Source organism: Passer domesticus, chromosome 1 (genome assembly GCF_036417665.1).
Source record: "Passer domesticus isolate bPasDom1 chromosome 1, bPasDom1.hap1, whole genome shotgun sequence".
Taxonomy (NCBI): domain Eukaryota; kingdom Metazoa; phylum Chordata; class Aves; order Passeriformes; family Passeridae; genus Passer; species Passer domesticus.
The window spans coordinates 103,416,039-103,439,506 of record NC_087474.1 but is presented as its reverse complement, the minus strand read 5'-3'; the positions used below and the strand labels follow the sequence as shown (position 1 = coordinate 103,439,506).

Sequence of the window (23,468 nt, the reverse complement as noted above, 5' to 3'; positions counted from 1 at the left end):
TCTTTAATGCCTTCCTTTTGTCAGCTCGTGTCCTTGATTCTTATTTTGGTTTGTGAATTTTTTTTTAAGGATGTTGGAAAAAAGTACCAAAGATTACTTCCATGTAGGAAGATGAGAATAAAATAGGTCACGAGAAATTATCTGTGTCATGTTACTTAATACCCTTCATAAATGCAACAAACTGCTTTTTAGAGGAAGTTTCTCTTTCCTTTTGTTAATTTTTTTTTATTTTTAAATCTTTTTTTCCCATTGCTTCCAGGCAAGACTCTTCCTAACATAAGTGTAAACAGAAACTTTACTCCCGTTTCTAAGTTCCATTTGTCCATTTTGGGTACATTTTGCCATCTCTTCTCCCACCAACACAGAACAGTGCCAGGTGTCCTGGTGTCAGGGTGTCCCCAGAGTCTGGGCTGCCAAGAGTGGCAGGAGCTCCCTATGGGGACCTGCCAGGGCAGAGCCTGGCAGCCAGGGCCCATCCCATCCCATCCCATCCCATCCCATCCCATCCCATCCCATCCCATCCCATCCCATCCCATCCCATCCCCAGCCAGGAGCTGGCTGTCTGGGGGACACCAGGGCAGCCCCAGCTCCAGGCAGCTCCCTGGGGACAAACCAAGGATGGCATCATCCAGTGAATCTCCGGCTCAGCACGGCCTACAGCCGGACCTGCCGTGTGCAAGGCCCTAGCACTTACCTTGCCCCACCAGCCAAGTTCCCAAATTATGTCGCTCTCCCCCACGGCAGCTCACAGACCATCTGGCATGCCCCACCGTTTCTCACTTGTTTCCAGCTCTTGAGCTCCCAGCTATGTAATTTCATCCTGGTTCTACGTACAGACCAGGGAATGAGATGCTGGAGAGCACTGCCACAGAAAGGGACCTGGGGGTCCTGGCTGATGGCAAGCTGAACCTGAGCAGTGCCCTGGCAGCCAGGAGGGCCAGGTGTGTCCTGGGGAGCATCAGGCACAGCATCTCCATCTGGGCAAGGGAGGGGATTATCCCCCTCTGCTCTGAGCTGGGGCAGCCTCACCTCCACTGCTGGGGGCAGTTTTGGGTGCAACAATATAAAAATGGCATCAAGCCTTTAGAGAGCATCCAAAGGAGGCTATGAAGATGGTGAAGGGCCTTGAGTGGAACCCGTATGAGGAGCAGCTGAGGTCACTTGGTCTGTTCAGCCTGGAGAAGAGGAGACTGAGGACAGACCTCAGTGCAGTCACAACTTCTTCGTGAGGGGAAGAGAGGGGCAGACACTGCTCTCTTCTCTGTGGTGACCAGTGGCAGGACCGGAGGGAACGGCTTGGAGTGGTCAGGAGAGGTTCAGGTTGGATATCAGGAAAAGGTTCTTCACCCTGGGCATGGGGCACTGGCACAGGCTCCCCAGGGAAGGTCACAGCAGCAGCCTGACACAGCTCAAGGAGCGTTTGGACACGGCTCTCAGGTAGGATTTTTTGGGGATGTCCCATGCATGGCCAGAAGCTGGACTTTGGCGATCCTTGTGGATCCCTTCCAACCTGGGATATTCTCTAATTAATTCTGATTTTAGGAACCACATCTAAATCTATTAAACCTATCTAAGTCACAAATCATAGAAGATCATAAATATACTCCCAGCTTCGGCTGGAACAATTCAGTTCTCCAGAGTGGTCCCTGCCCCGGGCCCCGTGTTATATTCGCCTATATATGATATTATATAGATATATTCTATCCCTTTATTACACCCCCCACAGCGGCCGCCCCCGGCAAGCCGCAGCCCTCCTCTGAGGCCCCGCCCCTTCTCCGTTCAAGTCCCGCCCCCGACGAGTTCACTGCCTGCGGATTGGCCGGCGTGCGCGGCACGTGACGCGGGGCGGGGCTGACGCGGGGGTATTTAAAGGGCCGTGGGGGGCGATGTTTTCCTTACTCCAGGTGGAAGCGCGGCGGCGTGCGATCGGCGGGTGAGTGTCGGGAGGGCTCGGGCGGACCGCGTCCCTTGGTCTTGTCCTCCGGCGGCACCGGCGTGCGTGGCCGCCGCGGCCCTGCCCGGCCTGGCGGGGAGGAGCCGGGAATGCCGGGTGCGCGGCGCTGCCGGCGGGCCGGGCCTTGCTCCGTGTGCCCCGATGGCGAGCGTCTGTTCGGCCTCGGGGCGCGGCGGCGCCGTGGCTGGCCCCGGGGAGAAGCTGCTCCTGCCCGCTGCGAGCCTTCCCCCGGCTGTCCTTCGGAGGCCTGCCGTGCGCCTGCCTGCTTCCCTCCCGTCCCGAGGCTGTCACCGACGGGAGCTCGTCGCGGTGCTGCGAAACGCTGCGAAGAAAGGCAGGTTTAACCTGCAAGGCAGCCTCGGCCCGGAGCGCTGAGCCTGCGGCGGGAGCGTGGGGCTCCAGCCTGGCTGTGGAGCGCTCCTGGTTCAGTGCTCTCCTCTGGGATGTTGATGTTGTTTGCGGATAAGGAGGGCAAGGTTGTAATGGTGCAATGATAGTCCCTTGGATTGTTTTATTTCAGGGTGCAACTTGTGTAGTCCTGTGAAAACGTAAAACTGTGGAGCCTCCTCAGCATAGGTAGGAAGGGTTGAGCTCTCCATTCTGAAGGACTGGCAGGAAGTTCAAACCCTGGTTTTGCAGACGAAGGGGGAAATAACATCCAGCCTGTTGCTGTGTAGTGACCAATAGTTACTTTTGTAGTTTGAAGCTTTCCGGAGCAGGCTTCTTTGTAACTCTTCACTATGACTTGTGTGATTCAATGCCCTTGTGCTTTCAGAACTATTTAACTATGGTTAAGGTGATATTTAAAGTAGTCCCTGATTTAACAAAGTAGTTCAGCTCTTGTTTGTGTTGGACAGAAAGTCAGCCTCCAAGTAACTTGTGTTTTGTGTCTGTGCTGTGGAGCTGGACCTCTGAGGTTGCTATAGAAATGGGTTGAATGAAGGGGAGGGTCAGGTGCCCTGGGCTGATGCTGTGTGCTGGTTTCCTGAAAAGTGCCACATGAATCCTGCCTGAGCTCTAGCTGTGTGTGAGAGCGTGGCTTCATTGGGGAACCCTAACCTCAGAGAGAAGCATTGCTTTAACTTGGTTATGTCTCTGTAGTCCTTCTGAAGGTGTTCAGTTGTCACCTTACATGACTATTACAGTGAATGCTTACCTGTCTGGTGACTTGGGGTTGTTCTAATTGGTGTTAAAAAGTAGTTATCCAAATTTAAACTTGATGGATGCTTTGCATTAAAGCGATGCTATCTCTGGTGATGAAAAGGATTTTTGTATGTCAAACACCAGCATCTGTGCAAGTACAACCTTGCTTGAAAGAAAATTTGGGGTGGTGCTTGTATTGCAGAACATTGTGTGGGACAACTTGCAGCTGCAAAGGATTTGTTTCAGATCTGTAGAGTAGTCAGCTGCTCAAGAAATCCTAAGGCAAGCAGTCAGATGTTTTAACAACTGTCTTGTGACTGCCATGTAGAAGCAGAAGAAAGGCTTAAAGCTGACTCAACAAAATACTGAATCACAGTGGCTGGAGCTGCTGAACATGAACACTAGAGTTTTTCTCCTAGTCCAGGCACTTGGATTCCAGAGGCAGACTTAGGGAGCCTCTTCTGGAGTTACTCAGAAGGCTCCTGGACACTATCCTGAGTAATGTGTTGTAGAGCCACATCTTAGACCAGCTGACCTCCAGCGTCCCTTTCAACCTTAGCCATTCTGGGATTTGTAAAGCTCATTGTTTTCCTGGCTTAGATGAGATCCTGTATCATTAGTTCTAACTTGAGAGTTAAGCTTGTTTGCTTTGTTGTTTTAGTGGACTGTATTTCTTTTTAATATTGCTTTCAGACTGGTAAGGGAGCCAGTAAACTGAAAAGGAGTCTTGGGTTTTCTCGTGTGAACTTCAGTTGAAATAAAACAAAAGAAGGAAGTGTTAGCACTGAAGTCATCACTAACAACTTGCTCGTGCCCTGCTGGGGCTGGCTTCCCATGCCTTCATTCTGGCCTTATTTGTGAAATCTGAGTGGCAGGCTGAGACTCAAGGCTGAAGAAAGCAGTTTTCCTGCTGCTTGTTTTTAACCTCCTCTGCAGAGCACAAAGTCTGCTGCTTTCTTGGGCATGGCTAGCAGCATTCAAGCCTATGGCATGCTATTAGTTGAACTCATAATGAAATCTCTTTGAAGTTGCATTTTACTTGGTTAAGATTTTGCCTCTAAGTCTGCAGTAAAATGAAGGGTATGATTTCATTGAAGTCTCTCTAGAGACAAGACTACTCAGTTTAACTTTCAAAGTTATTTTGAGGGGAGAGGCATAAAGAGTGGTGTTAAAATTTAAATATGCTTTTGTTTAGCCACTTCACTGTGGTGATTTCATGAAAGGGAGAGGCCTCAAGTTTTATATTAGTACAGCTTGGTGTGTGGCATTAGAAGCTGAAAGGTGAAAGTCTCCTGTGGCTCTTGACTACTGACTGTCACTTCTTAACCCTGTGAAAGCTAAATTATTTTTCTGTCACAGAATCTTCAAAATCACTGTTCTGAAAACTAGTCCAAAATGTCTGCTCTTGAAACCCTCTTTAAATACATTGATGAACACCAGGACCTCTATGTTCAGGTAAGTTTTTCTTGAGTTTTTTCCTGCAGCATGGGCAGCTATGGGATATTAGAAATTAGGTTATCAGCTTCAAGCTTGTTATTGCATCTATATGATATAATAATCTCAAGCAATGAGAGAGAGGGGAGAGCAGGCAGCAAGTGTGAGGGATTTGAGTCAGGCCAGAAAACTCTCTTAAATGTAGGTATAGTTCTGTTCAAAAACCTTAATGTCCATGGCAAATTTATTAGGAAATGATTTATTAGTGTATAGTGAAACTAGTGACCTATTTAGAGGTACAGGAAGCTGACACTGGTTTCTGAATGCCAAACTAGGTTTATAGTTTCTTCCCTTTGGAGATGGGAGATGAAGTATATTATAAAGGAGGCTGGAACAAAGTGTTCTTGTATAAAACAGTTTATGCTGGGGTACAGAGGGAGCGGTTACCCTCTCCAAAGAAGTACTTTGCTGCTCAGCTGACCTGCTGTTTAGTTGTATTATAATCCCTTTCACCCATGAAGGAATCAGTGGTGCAGCACTGTGAAGTCAGGCATGAACTGTGCCAGGTGTTCAGCTTGATTTCTGCCAGTTGTTCTTGCTGAACTCACACAGGGAGGAACAACTCAAGTAGCCTTTTTGTGAGGCCCAAAAGACTTTGGCTGCTTCTGGATACTTAAAGAACAACTACAAGGGCACAAGCTGTGATACTCTTAAGCTTACTTGTCCAAAGTCTCTGTAGACTTTGTGCTATGCAGCAGGGACAGCTGTAGGCAAGTGAGGTTTAGAGAACTTTTTGAGAGTAATATTATTGGTTACAAGTTGTTCTTTAAGCAGAGGACAGAGCTGATTTGCCTCAATTTGAGCTTGACTTAAACCAGTGTTTGTTGAATTCCAAGGTGTGGTGGTATTTGCATGGTGCCTGTTGTGTAGTAAAACCTGTAGCTCTTCCATGTCCGCAGCGCCTGGCAGAGTGGGTGGCAATCCAGAGTGTGTCAGCCTGGCCGGAGAAGAGGGGTGAAATCAAGCGCATGATGGAGGTTGCTGCCAAGGAGATTGAGCGACTGGGAGGCACAACCAAACTTATGGATATTGGGAAACAAAAGGTATGTGAGCATCTCCACATCAGCTTAGTAGGAAAAAATCTCTTTAGAAGACAAGGTGTTTTGCATGACAGTGCTGGTTTCTTATGTTCCCAGTATGAAAGGCACCTGGACTCCATTGGAAGGCTGTTTATTGGACTTATCCCTATAAAGAAAGATGATAGTATGGACATTCTTATGCCCCTGCAGATACTGGAATCTCCATGCTGTGCCGCATCTAGCAGGCATCCAGCCAGCATCCAACATACCGTGCAGATCCCATGCACGGAATTTTTTTTCAATTTTATTTATTCAAGCTGTTCAGTTCCACTCACAAAAGGGATTTTGTGTGAGAATATCTTGATGCACTTTTAGATTAAGTCAAGGACATGCAGGTGATGTAATCCCCAGTGCCCAGTGGGAGCTGCCTTCAGGTTACAATCAAGTGGCTCAGTATATCCTGCAGTCCAGGGATATGCACAGCACAGGGAGAAAGATGAAACTGTGTGCAGCATAGCATGGCACAGGCTTTGGGCCATCCAGGTTATCTTTGTGGGTCAGTAATTCCTTGGTGCCTGATGGACTTCTGGGTCAGGATCACCACACAAAGGTCCTGTGGGCAGTGGCCTAGAAAGGCAGAAGCCTTTTGGGGTGTAGGATAATGTCTGTGCTGCCACACAGTCTGAACCTTCTGGTAAAAATCTTTGTTTATAGTAAACCTTGGGACCCAATTAAAGATGTTGAATTAAATTTTGGACTGCATTAAATGTGTGTTAAATACTTTTTGAACTGAGCATCTGCAAACAAATATGTTAGACATTTAAACAAGAGGCTGCTATTGGTCCTTAGACCCATAGACTATAAAGATACTGACTGAAGCTTCAGTAAGTCTGCCAAAAGACTTCTGGACTCTTTCAGAAGTGTTACATTTGTCACAGGATTGCATTGCACCCTTACTAGATACAAAAGTATCATTAAAAGAATTACTTCCCTCCTCATTTTTAATCATCCAGACCCTTTTTTTTTCCCCTGAGAAATGTATGTGCCTATAAGAATGATAATGATAATCTCTTCCTAGGAAATATCCACTTGATATGCTCCTCCTCTCCAATGCCTAGCCACTACCTGCCTCAGAGCAAGACCCATACCAAAATTGTTAGACTAGGATTTGGATAGTGACATTAAAAACCTTGTACTGCAGTGTTTACTAGTTTTAGGAGATTGTCCTTGTAATTGGTGTGAAAGATTGCTGAGTGAGAGCTGTGTTTACGGGAGCCTTCTGAGCAGTTTTTGCTTTGGGCAGCTGAATTACACTTGTTTGTAGCTATGAGTTCCAGCAGGAAAACGGCTGACTTGGGAGGGAATCTGTAGGTTAATTCTAGCTCTGCTACTACCTGCAGCCTAAAATCCCATCAAAAGTGTTTCAGTTAATTCAGAGACAAAGTTGTTCTTTTCATCACTGTAACTTTTTGGTAGCAAGAACTGATTTTAAAGTTTTATACGTAATATTTTTATTAGGTAACTTTAATCCATCTGCAAGAGCTACCTTCAGTGTTCTGTTTTATATTAAGTATAGAGAAAGCTAGTCAGTGTATTGTGTGTTGCTGCTATATCTGTGAGGGACAATGTAAAGCAACTGAACTTGTCAGATCCAAGTTGCTTTACAGCTGCACAGCAATTTATGGTGTTGATTACTGTAAATTCTTGCAGTAGTGCTTTAATCATGTAGAGCTGCAGCTGGCCAAGGACCATGTAACCTGTTGATAAAAATCTGGAGCTTAGGACCCATATAAGCAAAAAGTCAAGCTGATCTTGCATCTGCTGAACAGTGTGTAGAAGTACATGTTCACTGGAAGGGAAATACTTGCTGACTGGGAATAGCATGTGATAATTGCTTATGGAGTATTCCAAGGGATTAAACTAAATTCAACTCTTGAACTCCTGAACTGAGTTCATCAGCACTATCCTGCCCTTAGTGTAACAGTGTAGGCTGGTACTGAGAAATATGTCTCTTATGCTGATCTTATTTGGGTGTAGGCACATGTTACACCCAGCCTTACCACTGTCAGGAAATTGTTGTCCAGAGAGCTATACTGTGGACAGGATGAAAGTGCAGTGACAAGCAATACTGAATGGAGTTTATCACTTATGCTTAGGTCAGCATTAGATATAGCAGTTTGGCGTGCAGTCAGCTTGCTCTGCTAAAATCTGATGTAGGATTGGTAGTTTAAAGCTAACAGTTCTAAGTGGCTTAGAAACATTTTGGCTGTTACTGGGACTTGTCAGGAAACTAACTGGCATGATGCCACTGGGCCTTTTTTGTCACCCTGCTTCTGGCAATTGGTTTAAGTAGATTAGGTTTTTTTAGCTTTCTGTGTCTCTACTCTCATAACCTCCACAGTAATTAAGGTAATTAATGTATCTGATTAAAACTCTGACATAAAATACCACATTTTAATAAAATTTCTGCCTTCCTATTTCTAGCTGCCTGACGGATCAGAGATCCCCCTACCGCCAATTGTTCTGGGAACACTGGGCACGGATCCCCGCAAAAAGACTGTGTGTGTATATGGTCACCTGGATGTTCAGCCAGCAGCACTAGAGGATGGCTGGGACAGTGAGCCCTTCACCCTGGTAGAAAGAGATGGTAAGAGCAGTGGACTTCACAAACTGATGAACTCTTCTGTAACAAGTGTGGTATTCCTCAATTGTTCCAAAGCTGTGCCATTGATTGAAAGGGGCAAAGAGGATAAGAAGTGGTATGGGTGTTTATTTAACACTGTCGAGGTAAAAATGTGCAGGTGGGAAAATGGTAAAGTCTAGCTGCAAAATCTCAGCTACTCTTGAGATTGTTTCCTTTTGTGATAGTCTAGCCTGTAATTTGCATGTTTTCTTCCTTGTAGCTACAATCTTAACTGCTGCCTTCTATGGTGCTAGCTTGTTGCCAGAGAGCTTTTTAGAACTAACTTCCTGTTCACAGCTTGAAGCCTGTAAGGTCATGTCGGACTGCAGGAATTTTGACCATTACTGAGGAAAAAATACACAACACAACTTTTTTATGCCTGGAGACAGGAGTGGCACAGCAGCCTCTTTGGGTTGCCTTGTGTTTAACTGCTCTACTATGAGTACTACAGAGCCTCTTTGCAGAGGTAGTGCCCCAAAATTTGTCCTTCTCCCATAAATGGGGATGAAACAATGGTGCAGTAAGTATCTCCTGTTGAAACAACACTGCCAGCAGTCAAGAAAAACTTGCTTTTCTATTAAAAGCTGGTGCTACCAACAGCTTCTTCTTTGTTTCACCTTCTCAGTGTTAAAGGTCATATCAATAGAAGGACATTAACCACTTGTGTTCCATAAGCATTAATGACTGCCAGAGAAGGGAGTATCTGTACAGCTAGTACTTCTGCTTGGGCACTTAGTTGTAGGCAGCAGAGTCCAAGTTACTAAACTGAGTTATTGCATCTCCTAGGAAGACCTAGACTGGCTGTGGCTTGTCTCTGTGGAGCCTGGCCATGCAGGAGATGTTCACCTATGGCTCTTTACCTTTGCAAGCTGTCTGGCCTGTTCTGTCACTGGTTACATGCAGTGCTGAGGGGTTGTAGCCACAGCTGAGTTGCACTGATAGCTGCCTCTGTAATGATCCCATGTACTAAATTTCCTTGGAATTCCTTGTGGCCTGTGAGACTTATCTTTGACTAAATTCCTTTCTAGGGAGATCCTCTTTTATCTGGAGAATCCAGAGAAGTGATTTGTCACTAGCCACTGAATTTTTCCTCTTCAAACAAAGAATTATTGAACTGAAGATAATACTTGATAGATTTCTGTTAAAAGCCAAAACCTTGTTTCTGTATACTGAGGTGTTTGTAGAAAATTATATTATAGTGAAGAATAAGGCAGCCATGTCTTTTCCTGGCCTTTAGTAAGCTCCTGTTGAGGGAGCAGCCGGGGGAAGAGGAGGGGTTGCTCTCTAAGAAGGGAGAGCTATTGCAGTCCTGTATCTATCCCACTCTTGAAAGGGTATGTAAAGCAGGATGTAAAACTGCTAATTATGAAGAATCAGAAGTGAAAGGTTTTTATATAAGCAGGTTTGAAAGTATTACCCAAAACCAAATGTTCTCATCTAGGCAAGAGATGAAACTTCATAATAGTTTTTTTCCCCACTGGTTAATTTGTATGTTGTTTCTACAGGAAAGTTGTATGGGAGAGGATCAACAGATGACAAAGGTCCAGTGCTTGCCTGGCTGAATGCCTTGGAGGCTTATCAAAAAACTAATCAGGTATGTGCCCAAAACATATTCTGCCTTTTCACACACAGCTGAGTCTAGCAATAAATGTTATCCAAGCCACAAACCCTTGTGAGGGAAGCCTGCTTATTCAGCTGATTGGAGGAATGATGCAATAGTACTGTACATTTCCTGATTTCCTAGTAGGGTTAAGTTGACTTGCTGACAAGTTAGTCCTATAGATGCTTAGGTTGCACTTCTAACAATTTTCGTTTAATGAAATCTGTGGGAAGGAAAATACATATGCAAGCATGTGGAGCAGGAGGAATAATCACATGTGATCACTATAATGTAAAGATGTCAAATTATTTTGGCCTTTTTCAAGGCTTAATGTCTCACTGCCACTCAGCTCTAAGAGGAGGTTAACTTAGTAACACTAAAATTGGAAGCTTTGCTTGTTTCTGTTAAAGAAAATGTGCAATCACAAATAGTTCAGGGTGTTTGCTTAGTCTTGCAAGACAGGTTTGTTGCTTTTGAGAGGAATAACCAGTTCTCAGTTGCTGTCTAGGTATATAGAATATGCTAGACTGGATAGACAGGGTAGCTCTGTTCCTACTGTGGCATGCAATTCCTGTGGTTTATGTTAATTTTCCTAGCCTGGTGCCTAACCTTTGGCAACAGATTTCTGCTGTGTTCCCATGCTTAAGGGGTCTGGGGACAAGTTTTTAATACTTTGAAGAGTTTGAATTCCATCAAATGAAGGGTGGTATAAGTGCCCTCAACTTAAGCACAGTCCAAACTTTAAGTCAGGTTGTGTATAATTAACAAATTCCACTGTCATGGAACTGTTTTAGCCATGTCCCTTTTTCCGCTTTGAATGCGACAGATGAAAATTACAGATCACTCAAGGAGTCAAGTGTTCTCACATTCTAAATCTGTTCTTGTTTTTCATTTCAAAGGAGTTTCCAGTAAATATTAGGTTTTGCCTAGAGGGTATGGAAGAATCAGGATCTGAGGGCCTTGATGAACTGATTTTTGCTCAGCGAGATGCTTTCTTTAAAGATGTGGATTATGTTTGCATTTCTGACAACTACTGGCTAGGCAAGAAGAAGCCTTGTATTACTTATGGTTTGAGAGGTATCTGCTACTACTTCATAGAGGTAGGTGCTGAAATACACTGCAATCCATTATTATTAAACTGAATTTTCCACAGGAGAAGAGTGGTAGTGTAAACCTTTTCATGCCAGTAGCTTTTTTCAGAAAAGATGGAACTGGCTACTTATGTGGAGTGGTTTTTCCTAATTGTCTAAACATCCTTCTCTTGCTATTGTCTTATACTTGGCTGGGTGGGATAGCTCTCAGATGTGTGAAGCAAGATAGGCCAGCACTTTCAGTGAAATGGAGTTCTCATAGCATAGATATCTTAATCTACATACATCCTTCTTATAAATGGGTGTCACATTTGTGCTTTCCAGTCAACTGGAATATCCCCAGTTAACCAGAACTGCTGGTAGATGACTGAGAGTGGTTTGACAAGTTTTTACCAGTTCCCTCAATATTTTGGGGTGGGGTGGATCCCATCTGGGCCCATAGACTTGTGGATGGCTAATTGACATAGCAGGTCATTAACTATCTCCTCATGGGTCATGGGCTTCCCTCATCTTCCCATCACCAACTTCCAGCTTGGGGAGCTGGGCATGCTGAAGACAACTGATATGGAAGACTAAGGCAAAGACATTAAATACCTCTGCCTTTTTCTCGTCCCCTGACACTATACTACCCTCTGCTTTGAACAAATGATGGGGACACTGCTTGACCTTTGGCCAGATCAAGTTCTAGCTGGGCTTTGGCTGTTCTAGTCTCCTCCTACATGGCAAAACCCCTGTGCTGAATCTTCATTCACTTCAATCAGGTGGAATGTTGTGACAAAGACCTTCACTCCGGAGTTTATGGTGGTTCGGTGCATGAGGCCATGACAGATCTCATTGCTCTAATGGGTAAGAAAACACAGGTTTCACTGAATGCAGTTAAAATTGGAGCAAAAACCATCCAAGCATGTCTGAGTTTCCAGTAGGAAAGCAGTGAGCAGTGAAATGGTGCTTGCCAGGTATGCAAAGCTCTACTGCCTTAGATATAGGAACATGGTGAAGGTCTTGCTAAGAAGTTGTCTGTTTACTCTTAGCTTTCCCTAAAATCTTGCTGCAAATTTGCATGTTAATTAAATCAGCTGTCTTCTCAAATTCTGCTGTGGGTATGATATTGAACTCTGGGAATCCTACCTTCAGACAGCCAGTGAAATGTAGCAGTAGGATTAAACAGTAGCAAGCAAGTGCACATTTTGTATACAGGCAAGTTTTTTAAGTGTCTTCCATGCTCAGTGGTGCATGCTCTGGAAAATAGAAGTCTAAATTCCATTGCATTTACAGAGTTTTCAGAAGGCCCAGACTTCTGTTTCCCAAGGAAAGCGTTCCAAGCAATGACATCTTGTATCTTCTGGTTGAATACTGATATTAAGTGCTTCTTGTTTACAGGTTCTCTTTTAGACAAGAAAGGGAAAATCCTCATCCCAGGTGTTAATGAAGCAGTGGCACCTGTTACTGATGAGGAGCTGGCATTATATGAGAAGATTGATTTTGACCTGACAGAATATGCAAAAGATGTAGGAGCATCAAGACTTCTGCATGATGCAAAGGTGTGCTACACTTCTCCACTGCTCTGTCTAGATCAAGATGTCTGTAGTAGTGGGAGACCAGAAACAAACTTCTGTGGATGTGTGTATGTTATTAAGTAATTTGTTAGGCAGAGGATTCATCTGATGTCTTCAAAATGGTGAGAATGCCTTGAAGATAATTTTGCTTTCTGTATGGTTGACTGCACACTTAACACTTTGCGGAGGAACTGCTAGTGTTAGGTGCTTGAAAACTTAGGTTATCCCATGTTTAACTCAAGTAGTCTTGACAACTCTAAATTTGCTCCTTACTCTGTATAAATAGTATTTGTAACTTGTACAGAACTTTAATGCTGTTCTCTTAATGCTATATAAGAATGTTGGCAGCTTTCCAGAGGTCAGGTGACAATCTACATATAACATCTGATTTTCTACATCTGTAGGAAGTTCAGTGGGTTATCAGAAATAAAGCAGTTGCTCAGAGACGATTGCTCCTTAGGTGAGACAAGAGCTTGAAACCTAGCTTTGCTGAATTCAAGGCTGACATGCTGAACACGTTCCTTGACCTGGCAAACAAGGACTGTTTCGTAATCATGAGCTAGGCAGCTCAAATCTTTGAACAATCTCAAGCTCAATAAACTCATGTCTAAAGTTAAATCTCCATCTTGGGAGCTCTCCAAATGAATGCTTTTACAGCATTGAATCTTACAAGGTACAGGTATTACATACTAATTTTAAAACCCTAGATGTAAATACATCTCCTGTCATAAAAAGCAGACACAGGTGTTGTAAAAGGCAAGTTTACATGTGCAGGTCTGTCTTCTGTCCTGGTACTGTCAGGGGACTCCAAACTTAACTCAAATAGGAATAAGTAACAATTTATGTCCTCAACCTTGTCTTGGCATGCTCAGGTTTATATCAACTGGGAGCACACAGGCTTCCTTGCTTAGCCTTGTCCTTTAAAGTAATAGATGAATTATAGCTTGGATACAAGGAGGAGCTGGCAAGATGTTCTTTGTGATACTGAACTGAGGCTGTTCAGTCTTGGCTCAACAGAAATTCCAGCTAAGGGCCTTGTAAGCTGCATGCGAGAAGGGCTTTAGGGCTGGGGAGAGATGATTGTAACTTCCAGCTAAGAAGCAAATGTGCTTGAGAGATTTGAACTGTGACAGCTACATTTGCTTTGAGAGAAGATTTTAAGCAGGTTGCACCTGGAGAAAAACCAACTTGTTAACATAAAGTACACAAAATTTCTGAATCTCCTGCAATTCTGCAGTGAAGCTCATGCTGGAGACACTGCACCTGTGTCTGCTCAGGGCAAATCAGCAACTGCACTGAGTTCAGGATCCAATGCATTGAACAGCTGTGTTAAAGGTAACAGAGTAAATGCAGGAAGTATACCTGGAAGGCAGTGGTGGTCAGTTTAATCAACCTGGAGTTCAGGCTTTGTAATACAGCTGATGCTATAAAGAAAAGCACACTGTAAGCTTCAGTTTGAGCAGTGGTGAGCATTTTAGAAAATGTGAACTTAAGCAGTGTCTTGGTGATGAAGGCACCTGCCTGTCCCAAGGCAGTGGGAATTAAAGCTTTCAATGTTGCCTACAAACTGTGCTTGAGCACCTTATAAATGCTGCTTGTGTTCCAATCAAAAGCAGACTGGTCTAAGTTCCACAGAGCTAGGAGAGAGCTAGGAGAGAGCCAGACTAGAACTGCTGAGTATCTTAAGGTGCTGAGAACCCAGCTGTGTTATCAAAATGTGTGCTTATTGGGAGTAACAGCTTCTGAGTGATCTTCAATGAGCTGCATTTCTGCATGGGGAAAAGCACTATTTCTTGCAAGTTCTTTATTAAGTTGAAGAAATAATTAATTTAGGGAACTCTGTCAAACTTCATGTAACCTTGCATTTTTCTCTTTGCTTCTACAGAGAGAGATCCTTATGCACAGGTGGAGATACCCATCCTTGTCTCTCCATGGAATTGAAGGGGCCTTCTCAGCCTCTGGTGCCAAGACTGTGATTCCCAGGAAAGTGATTGGCAAGTTCTCAATCAGGCTTGTGCCGAACATGACTCCTGAAGAAGTCACAAAGAATGTATGTTGAGATGGATTGCTGCTATGCAAACAAGTGTCTCTAAACTTCTGTTCACCTTGCCTTGGGGAAAGAGTTATTCTGTTTTCTAACGCAGTTCTGTTCATTTGCTTTCCTGCTATCTTGCCTGTACTGCACCCCAACATGAGCTAACTGAGGGAATCCTGTGGTGCCCCAGTGGACTGTGGTGGTCTGATTATCCAGTTTCTCTAAACGCAAAAGGGCTTAGGAGTAAATGCTAACCTAATTGTAGGGCACTTGAGCTGCCAGAAATGCATATTCAAGAGCAGCAGTGTTTGACATACTGGCTAGTTGTTCTATGATACACTGTTAATTTGCCTAAAGAAGATATTCTGACTTCAGAGCAGAGAATCATTGGAATACTTCAAAATAAGAGCAATAGGAAAAGCATTGCTGCCCAGTTGTAGTGATCTGCAAGTCCCTAAGATGCCTTTAGAATATGAACTTTGCCAGTGCTCATACAAATGCTAACAGTAGATAAGATCATTCCATCTTTCTTACAGGTTGAAGACTACTTGAATAAAAAGTTTGCGGAGCTGCGGAGTCCCAACAAATTCAAAGTCTACTTAGGCCACGGTGGAAAACCCTGGGTGTCAGACTTCAACCACCCCCACTACATGGCTGGTAGGAGGGCCATGAAGACAGGTCAGTGGGTTTTTCACTTGGCACTGGTAGGATTAAAAGTCTCTTGTTCCAGCACCTCAAGAAACACTGAGGAGGTCATGTTTGATGAATATTAAGTGTTCTGCCCCCATGTTTAATAACTTTAGCTCACTAAGTGAGGAAGCATGTCATGTGCAACCTTTAAATGGAAATTTGAGGTACAGGAAGGAAAGATACTGGATATCAAATTAATTTATACTGTTTTGGGACAAATTTGTTGATGTGGTGCTGCTTTTGCACAAGGATGAGACTGTTGGTTCAGATCACCTGCTAAGCCAAATTCAATGAAGTTTGGTCACAGCACCCCTCTTAATCAGTTTAGCTAGATTGTATTGGGCAGCTAGAGCAACTCTAACTTGTGTTGGAATACAGACAGGCCTTCAGATGAAGTGTTGGTGTGTAACTGAACCCTGACAGTGACAGTATTCCAGTGCTACATCTGTGGGGAGAAGCTCCACAGTTTTATGGCCTTTGCAGTCTGGCTGATTTGGCCAGCACCTGGTACAAATGGGCACATGGGAAAAAATAGACTTCAAACTGACTAGAGTATCACTTTTCTAGTTTTTGGAGTTGAACCAGACCTGACGAGGGAGGGAGGAAGCATTCCTGTTACCCTTACTTTTCAAGAAGCCACAGGCAAGAATGTCATGCTGCTTCCTGTTGGAGCTGCAGATGATGGTGCTCACTCTCAAAATGAAAAACTAAATAGGTAAGAGAATATCTATTCCTGTTCTGGAGTGTCTTAGCATGTATTATGAAAAACACCAATAACTATGCTCTTGCTTTGGTTTAATCCTCTGGATGGCAAAGTGCCATCCTCCCCAGGAGAGAATGACTGACTGGTTGGGTAACTAGTTTGTAGCTGAATTTTGATTTCTAGATTGATACTCTTGAAACCAGAAGCAGGTTTTATATTTTGGTCTCTAGGCTTGGCTCCCCTCTCCCCCAAGGGTGGTGTTTCTGTCTTGCCAGGGAGTATGTAGGGGTTTGGGCAGTAGTGCCTGTTGCCTACAGCAGCAATTCCCCTGGAGTTTATCATGCACAGGACTGATGTGTGGGCTTTGCAAATAGGATATCTGCTAGGAATAAAGGTCAGTAAAGACACTGCTAAAAGAAGCTCTCTTCTTTGCAGGTACAATTACATCCAGGGGGTGAAGATGCTTGGTGCATACCTCTATGAAGTTTCCCAGCTGAAGGACTAAGATAGACACCTCACCTTCTGGTTTATGCATCAGAAGTCTGAACTTTCTTGCAAAATGTCATCAATTACCAAGTCTTACATGGCTCCCCTTTTCTACCAACACTCCACTGATTTGGTGGGGGAGAGGGAAAGGGGCAGTTCCATTTGACAAAGGACATGATACACCAAAAATACTTCTCTAAATGCTTACTTTATATGAACAGACAATTGCTTAACTGGTCAGCAGTCCTGAACCACTACTTCATCCCTCTATCACTTCAGTTTGCTGTATTCATCTACTTTTCCTGTAAATGAAGAGGAATTATTTACTCTCAGCAGTTTAAGCAGCCACAGCAGTGGCAGAACTTCCAGCCAATTTAAGGTTCTTATTCCTGGGTATGTCCTGGAAACAAGTAGTCAAGATTATGGGGCGACACTGGAATGTGCTCAAGCTGTACTGAGATATCTGTCTTTGCTGACTGAGTGATTTGGAAGAGCTTTGTCTCTTACAGTTGATGCCTGCCTGCAGGTTTCAATTTACAGGGAATCAGGTTGTAACAAATCTCACTGTGGTAGTGACTACTGGCCATTTTTGTAAAGCTGCCTTTGTACTACCAAAAAAGAATAATAAATAATCATGCTGTAGTTTGGCTCTTGGTCTCTATGGTTTAAATAACTGCTTGGGTGGGAAAGCAACTTTGGGGACTTGGGAGAGACACTTCTGTGGCTATAGAGACAGATGAGCAACATGGCTATAGAGGCTGTATCTTGTGGGAATCCAAATTGTTATTCCTGGGCTCTTGCTCCATAAGAATTCATTGACTTGAAGCTGATGTTGCAAACTCCAGCTCTCCTGTGAGAAAATGAGCTCAAAATGTTTCATTTTGGTTCTGTAAACCAGGCTATCACACTGTAGCATAACTGATTATACTGCAAGGGAGTGAATGGAATTTGTAGGCATGAACAGGGAGAGAAGAGCTCACTTGTAACTACTGCTGACATCCAACTTCAAACTGTCTACTGGACACATTAAACTCCACTACTTTTGTTATTATGTCAAAACTCCAGGAAAAACAAACTTTTAAATGCTATCTGAACTGGATTGGGCTCCCTGCTTCTGAATTACCTGATCAGCACTGGCAGCCTAAAGTAGGTAAGTGTTTCAAGTGGTGATGCTTTGCTCTGAAAGCATGGTACAGTCCTGTGTCCTGACACAGGTCAGCAGCATGAGATGATTCCCCCTTTGAAGGGTAGAAGGTAGGAAAATCTTCTCTAACTGGTTTTCACTGTTTCATAATCTGGAGACTTATTGGTGGAGAGCTGTTGGGCTAGGGAGTCTTCTGGTGTCACTGAAGACTTGTTTTGGTTTTTTTTGTTTGTCACTGAAGTTGGTGGCTGGAGATAATCTGGTACCATTAACCCTTGCACTTGGAGCTGGAGTACAGTCAGACCATCCTGTGTCAGTTCTTGTGAGCACTGAACACAAACACTGGGGAGTGAATGTTTATTAATTTGGTTGTGAACTATGTTCAGAAACCATGTGTAGTAGTCCTTTTGGTAACAAATTTCTTGAGAATCAGCTAATTGGCTCAAGCTCTGCACTGCAGACACTGTATCAGATCCTGTACGTGCTGAGTAAGTGTAGCATGTCAGAGTTGTGAAGGAGGCCCAGACAGAATAAAGGGTGTCAAGGGGTTTGTAGAGAAGGCTGCAGAGCAGATACTGTTGAATAATACAGCAGAAATATTTTGGTATGGGGGGTGCCAGAACCCTGTGAAAAACCCATTAAAATGGCTCTTTGGCCTGAACAACCTGCAGGGGCCTATTCAAGCCTCCAGGAGTAGGTTGCTAAAGTAATCAGTACTGAATGAGATGTAATTAGGGCTTCAGATTTGTTTAGATGAATCATTTTAAATTCAGAAATTATCAGTATCTGTTAGCCTCCTACAACGGGGCTTGCTTTATCTGTGACCTCTCTTGTCCTTGCAGAAGGTGAAGCAGTAGTGAACACTAGTACTCAGTGAACAAGGCTGGCAGAAGGGGACTAGTGGTGCCAGCTTATTTCTGTGGCCTGTGTGCTTCACACCTGCCATCCATGAGTGCTTGTGCATGGTGTTAAGAGTTTGCTTTGCCCAAGCTGTTTGAATAACAGCACTGCTGTACAACACAGAAGTGTCAGTGAAGCCCAGAGCCTGATTCCCCTGTCTGCTGTGCATGCAGAGCCCACTTGGCACTTCCCACACAGAACTTCACAGCATTGCTTTACCTGTTGAATTTGAAACTGGGGCATCCCTTGATCAGCATGTGGCTGTCAGCAAGTCTAGTTTGCTGGTACTTCCAGTTCTCCCACTCCAAGGAGGGAGAAAGATCTACAACATGGATTTTACAGCTACTTGTTCTCAGGGTGCATCTGTTTCAAACTGAGAATGTGGACTTGTGCCCTCATTTATCAGTAGATTGCTTGTGTCTTGGCAAAGTCCATGGCAATGTATCTCGATATGGAATATGCACTTAAAAGAGCAGCTGGAGTTATTACAAGCTGTTATCACTAAATAAACTCTAAGTGCAATTTAAAATGTGATTTTTATTTATTCTTTTGTGTTCTGGGAAACACAAGCATGCACATTAAAACACAGCCCTGATTCTCAACTATGATGCGATACATTTTAGGCTCATCCAGTGCAATATTTCCTAATTTGAAACTGTTTTTAACTTGCAAAACAGACTTTGGTTTACCATAATGAGTTTGCATGCACTAACTAAATCAAAATTTGAAGAGCTTCAGCTCTGTGATCTTGACCTTGAAGCAGTGTGAAGAGTGGAGATAACATAGAGCTAATATAAAATATTCCAGTTTGCTCATGTTAAACTATTAGCTCAAAAACATTACCACTTTTTCAGTGTTATCTGAACTCATTCAATTAAAATGTAATAGATTAATGTGTTATAGATGCATTTACATTGTGAGGTGTCCATCTGAGCAAACTGCCTTCCTGATAATTAATAAAGTTATGTGGGGATTTAAATCACTCTTCAGAGAATCTTCTTAGGCTACCCAGGAAAGTTTAGTGGGTAATTTTGATTCTAGTCCCTTGCTAGCTTGATCATACCATTTTACATCATGAGCTTAGGTTATGACGAGCCCTGAATGCTGAGACGTGTTTTCTTGTACTTTTAAATATTCATTTCTCTATTAATTTTGCATACCCTTAGTGATTCTGAGATTTCTTGAGGAAAATTTACTATGCATGCTTAATGAAACAGGCCTGCTGATGCTCAAGCAGCAATATGCAGTGTTCTCCTCTCTGTGCAGGCTTTTTATTTTCAGTCCTGGAGAAGCAGCTCACAGGCCTCTTATGTTTCTGTCCTTTAGATTGAAAAATGCATTAACAAGAACAATTAAGCAGCTTTTTTATCACTGTTCTTGTGCTGCAAAGGCAGCTGTCCTGTATAATTCCACTGGGATAACCACCACGGAGTCACTCTGCAGGCTCTCTGTGTGCTGGGGTTTTGTGGAAGGTTCTGGGCAGGGCTATGGGAGTGGCTGCTATGAGGAGCTGCCAGAAGCTTCCATGTCTGACAGAGCCAATGCCAGATGGCTCCAAGACAGACCCACCAGTGGCCAAGGCTGAGCCCAGCAGTGAGGGTGGTAGAGCCTTTGGGACAACATAATAAGGAGGGAAAGAAGGTCCTGCACAGAAGTAATTGCAGCCAGAGAGGAGTGAGAATATGTGACAGAAGCAGCCCTGTGGACACCCAGGTCAGTGATGGAGGGGAAGGAGGTGCTCCAGGAGCCAGAGCTGTCTCTTCTGCTGAGAAGAACAGACCATGGCTGTTCTTCTCAGCCCATGGAGAACCAACAGGTGATGAGCTGACTGTCTCCCTGGGGTAAAGGAGGGAGAGAACTGGGAATCAAGTTAAGCTTGGGAAGAAAGAAGTGATCAGAGAAAGATGTTTCACAGCTTTTTATTTCTCATTATCATACACTGCTTTGATTGGTCATAATTTAATTTCTCCAAGTCGAGTCTGTTTTGCCCGTGGTGGTACCTGGTGATCTCTCTCTGCCTTTATCTCAGCCCATGACTCTTTCATTATATTTTCTCTCACCTGTCCAGGTGAGGAGTGGAGTAATAGAGCAGTGTTGGTGGCCACCTGAAATCCAGCCAGAGTCAGTCCCTCATGCTTTTGCAACACTGCACAAACTTGATCCACTGAACAAAATGCCAAAATATTTGGAAGTGAAATATATTCAGTTATTAGATTCTAGAAAATCTTCTAGAGGTGCTCCTGTGTTGGCTGTTGCTTGTGAAACCGTGTGCCCCCCAGTTGTCAGTGACAGTCCACTGGTCTGTACTGAAAGAGTTTTATTTCAAGCTGAAGTGTTCATAGGCAGTGTGTATGAATAGTATTTAGAGTCCTTTGAAGGCTACTGTGGGAATACAGGTAAAAACATGGATAAAAATGCTAAATGTGTTCATGTAAAGGTGAATCTTTGCAGCACTGTTTTCTTGCTCTTTTGGACAGGGTAAATTAATGTTGGTGTAGTGAATAGTGCAGTCAATGTTAGATTTCAGGATAAATGCTCTATTGCCTTTGACTCATTTAAATGCTTGTAGGTAGAATTTTGAGATCCTGTTGCTTAATTTCAAGAGTACCTATTAAACTCTTCCTTAGACTTGTAGAAAGCAATATAAACTAAGTGTTAAAGTAATAAAATGGCTGCAAAAGTCTTTTGAAAACTAGAATGCTATAAAATATCTATTTATTTATAAATATGTCTTTGATAAGGTGTTGGTTTAGACTTGCTGTATTAGTAATGGGTTGACAATTTTTTTCTCTTCCATTTTCAACTGTTTAGCAGTGCATCATTAGAAACCTTTTAAACATAAAAATTATTTCTTTTGATGGATTTTTAATAGTACAAGCAGAGTACAGAATACCTGCCCTTTGCTGCCTCACATGTTCTCTGCTGTTGCTGCTGTTCCTGCTCTCCCATTCCTATTTTTCCCAGTCATTCACATGAGGGGAACTAATCCTATGAGAGGAGCCCATGAAGTTTCCAAGGAATATTTCCAGGCTTTTGCTGTATAATGTGATAGTTACATGTTAACTGGATTGAGTCTTTTGCTTTTTGTATAAAAACTGTAGTTCTAATTCTAACATGGGAGCTGCTAGGAGGAAATGACCTTTAATTTTACTCTGTAGTTGCCTCAGCAATGGTTTTCAGTTTTTGGAAGTTGGCATACCATTATAATAACACTAAATAGAGTGGGAGAAGGTAACTTTTGTTTCCAAATTCCTCTCCCTTAACCCCTTTACTATTTGAGTGAATAGCAACCAATGAAAATTTGGGCAGAAGAGCAGCTACATCTGCAAATCCACTGGAACATAGTACTTTTTAATTTGTGGAAATGCCAGAAGTTAAAAGCATCAGAAAAAATGAATTGGAAATGGTTCCGGGCATATCTCTTTAGGTTTTTCTATTGTGTTGAACACTTAGCTGCAGGACTGTAGTTCAAAGCTGCAAGAATACAATAGAAATTCAAAATACAGTAGACTCTGCATGTCATTTTTAGGAAATGGTTGTCAAACAGAGAATTAATACAAAGAAAGCAAAAGATTTATTTCTGCACAGCTTTGAATCTTGTTAATATTTCCAAAATATCCTGTAATATGTTGCCAACCATATCCTTAACTTTTGTACAAGGAGAGGCAGTGCTGCTTGTGATTAGTTTAAGGCAGTTTTAATTCTGAGCAGATGGGTTCAGGAATACAAATCAAGAAGGGGGAAGACTGCATCAGGAGCTGAGGCACACAGGGCTACCAATTCTGTTGCCTGGCAACAGAATTTCAGTATATAGTTGTGAATAATGATACCTTGAATGTGAACAGGCTTGGGAGAGACTCAGGTAGAGAGCAGGCATCTGAAATGAAGGGCTTCATGAGAGAGGTAAAAGTGTATAAATACATGTTCCTGGAGAATACAGCACCAGAGTTCATTAGCTTCCAGTCTTTGGTCTGCTAATGTACCTTTGCACTTATCTGGAAATGATATTTAATGGAATCTGGCTGGTTATGAATTTAAAGTTTGTAGACCTGCATATAATTTTTGGAAGCTTTCCTTGGAGCTGTCTGACACTCATAGATGAAATTTAAATACCTTGAGACCAGTTCAGAAATTATTTTTTTTAAGTTCATATGAGTTTTGAGGAAGGGATTTGAGAAACGGCATAATAAAATTTTGTTTTTAACTGCAGATAAGTTCATGCATTGACTGGTTTAAAATAGAAATAGATTAAAATGTAGCAAATGCATCTGGGTGGGTTTTTTTTCCCATGGAAAATTGGAGCACCAGATTAACTGAGTATTAAATTAATAGAAAACTGTGCTGTATTATATCTCCCACTGTGTGAAAGTGTTCCTATAGGATATGACAGGTAATTGAGTCATCAACATAAAATATTAATAATTAAGATGATACATTTCATTCTCTTAATGTGCTGTAGTTCCACATCTATCTACGTGCAAATATGACACAGATTTACTGGGACACAGCAGTCACCTTGAAGCTGTGCTCAGTAGCAGCTGATTAGCATTATCTCTTCCAAATGCAAAATAAGTTCAGCTTCTCTGACCTCATTAGAGGGAGCTGAGAGTGCCTCAGTAATAAATGCTCATCTAGCTTCTTCCAGTAATTTGATTTATATGGAAGAAAGTTTTAATGACACATTCCCAGCCACCACTAATAGGCCAGCAGTCCTTATGGATGTAGACGAAGGACTTTGAATATAATTAGACTTAGCACTAAAAATTAAAAAGGGGGATCAAGTAGAAAAATATTATTTTTTTCGCTAGCACAGTCTGTAATAGAGCTGTCTTTTCACACACTTGTATTTATACACATCAATACGGAAATAAGGCTAATGCATCCAGAAGTGTTTGGTGATCTGTAAGCTTGGATACATGCACCTGTTTGCTTTTGAATTACTACAGTCTATGCCCATCAAAAATAATTAT

General features: G+C 42.9%; 2 protein-coding genes across 2 annotated transcripts in view; both read left to right on the top strand.

Moving 5' to 3' along the window:
- The first annotated feature begins 1,877 nt into the window (after positions 1-1,877).
- On the top strand, positions 1,878-17,096 carry CNDP2 (carnosine dipeptidase 2). The gene is made up of 12 exons (XM_064432034.1): positions 1,878-1,933; positions 4,457-4,552; positions 5,491-5,634; positions 8,095-8,257; positions 9,799-9,887; positions 10,793-10,993; positions 11,746-11,830; positions 12,365-12,525; positions 14,426-14,590; positions 15,112-15,253; positions 15,833-15,980; positions 16,404-17,096. The coding sequence occupies exons 2-12, from the start codon at positions 4,493-4,495 to the stop codon at positions 16,471-16,473; spliced, it is 1,428 nt and encodes a 475-aa protein (XP_064288104.1). The 5' UTR covers positions 1,878-1,933; positions 4,457-4,492; the 3' UTR covers positions 16,474-17,096.
- A 136-nt stretch (positions 17,097-17,232) lies between these two features.
- CNDP1 (carnosine dipeptidase 1) overlaps positions 17,233-23,468 on the top strand; it is a 29,567-nt gene continuing 23,331 nt past the window's right edge. The window contains exon 1 of the mRNA XM_064432017.1: positions 17,233-17,604. The gene's annotated coding sequence lies outside the window, so the exon portion shown is untranslated. The remainder of the gene's footprint in view (positions 17,605-23,468) is intronic.

What these genes read in the sequence shown, in the direction of transcription:
- CNDP2 (XM_064432034.1), top strand. Translation starts at nt 4,493, where the DNA reads ATGTCTGCTCTTGAAACCCTCTTTAAATACATTGATGAACACCAGGAC. An exon ending in TCTGCTACTACTTCATAGAG is followed by an intron (nt 10,994 to 11,745) that starts GTAGGTGCTGAA and finishes CACTTCAATCAG; the next exon opens with GTGGAATGTTGTGACAAAGA. An exon ending in GACTTCTGCATGATGCAAAG is followed by an intron (nt 12,526 to 14,425) that starts GTGTGCTACACT and finishes TTGCTTCTACAG; the next exon opens with AGAGAGATCCTTATGCACAG.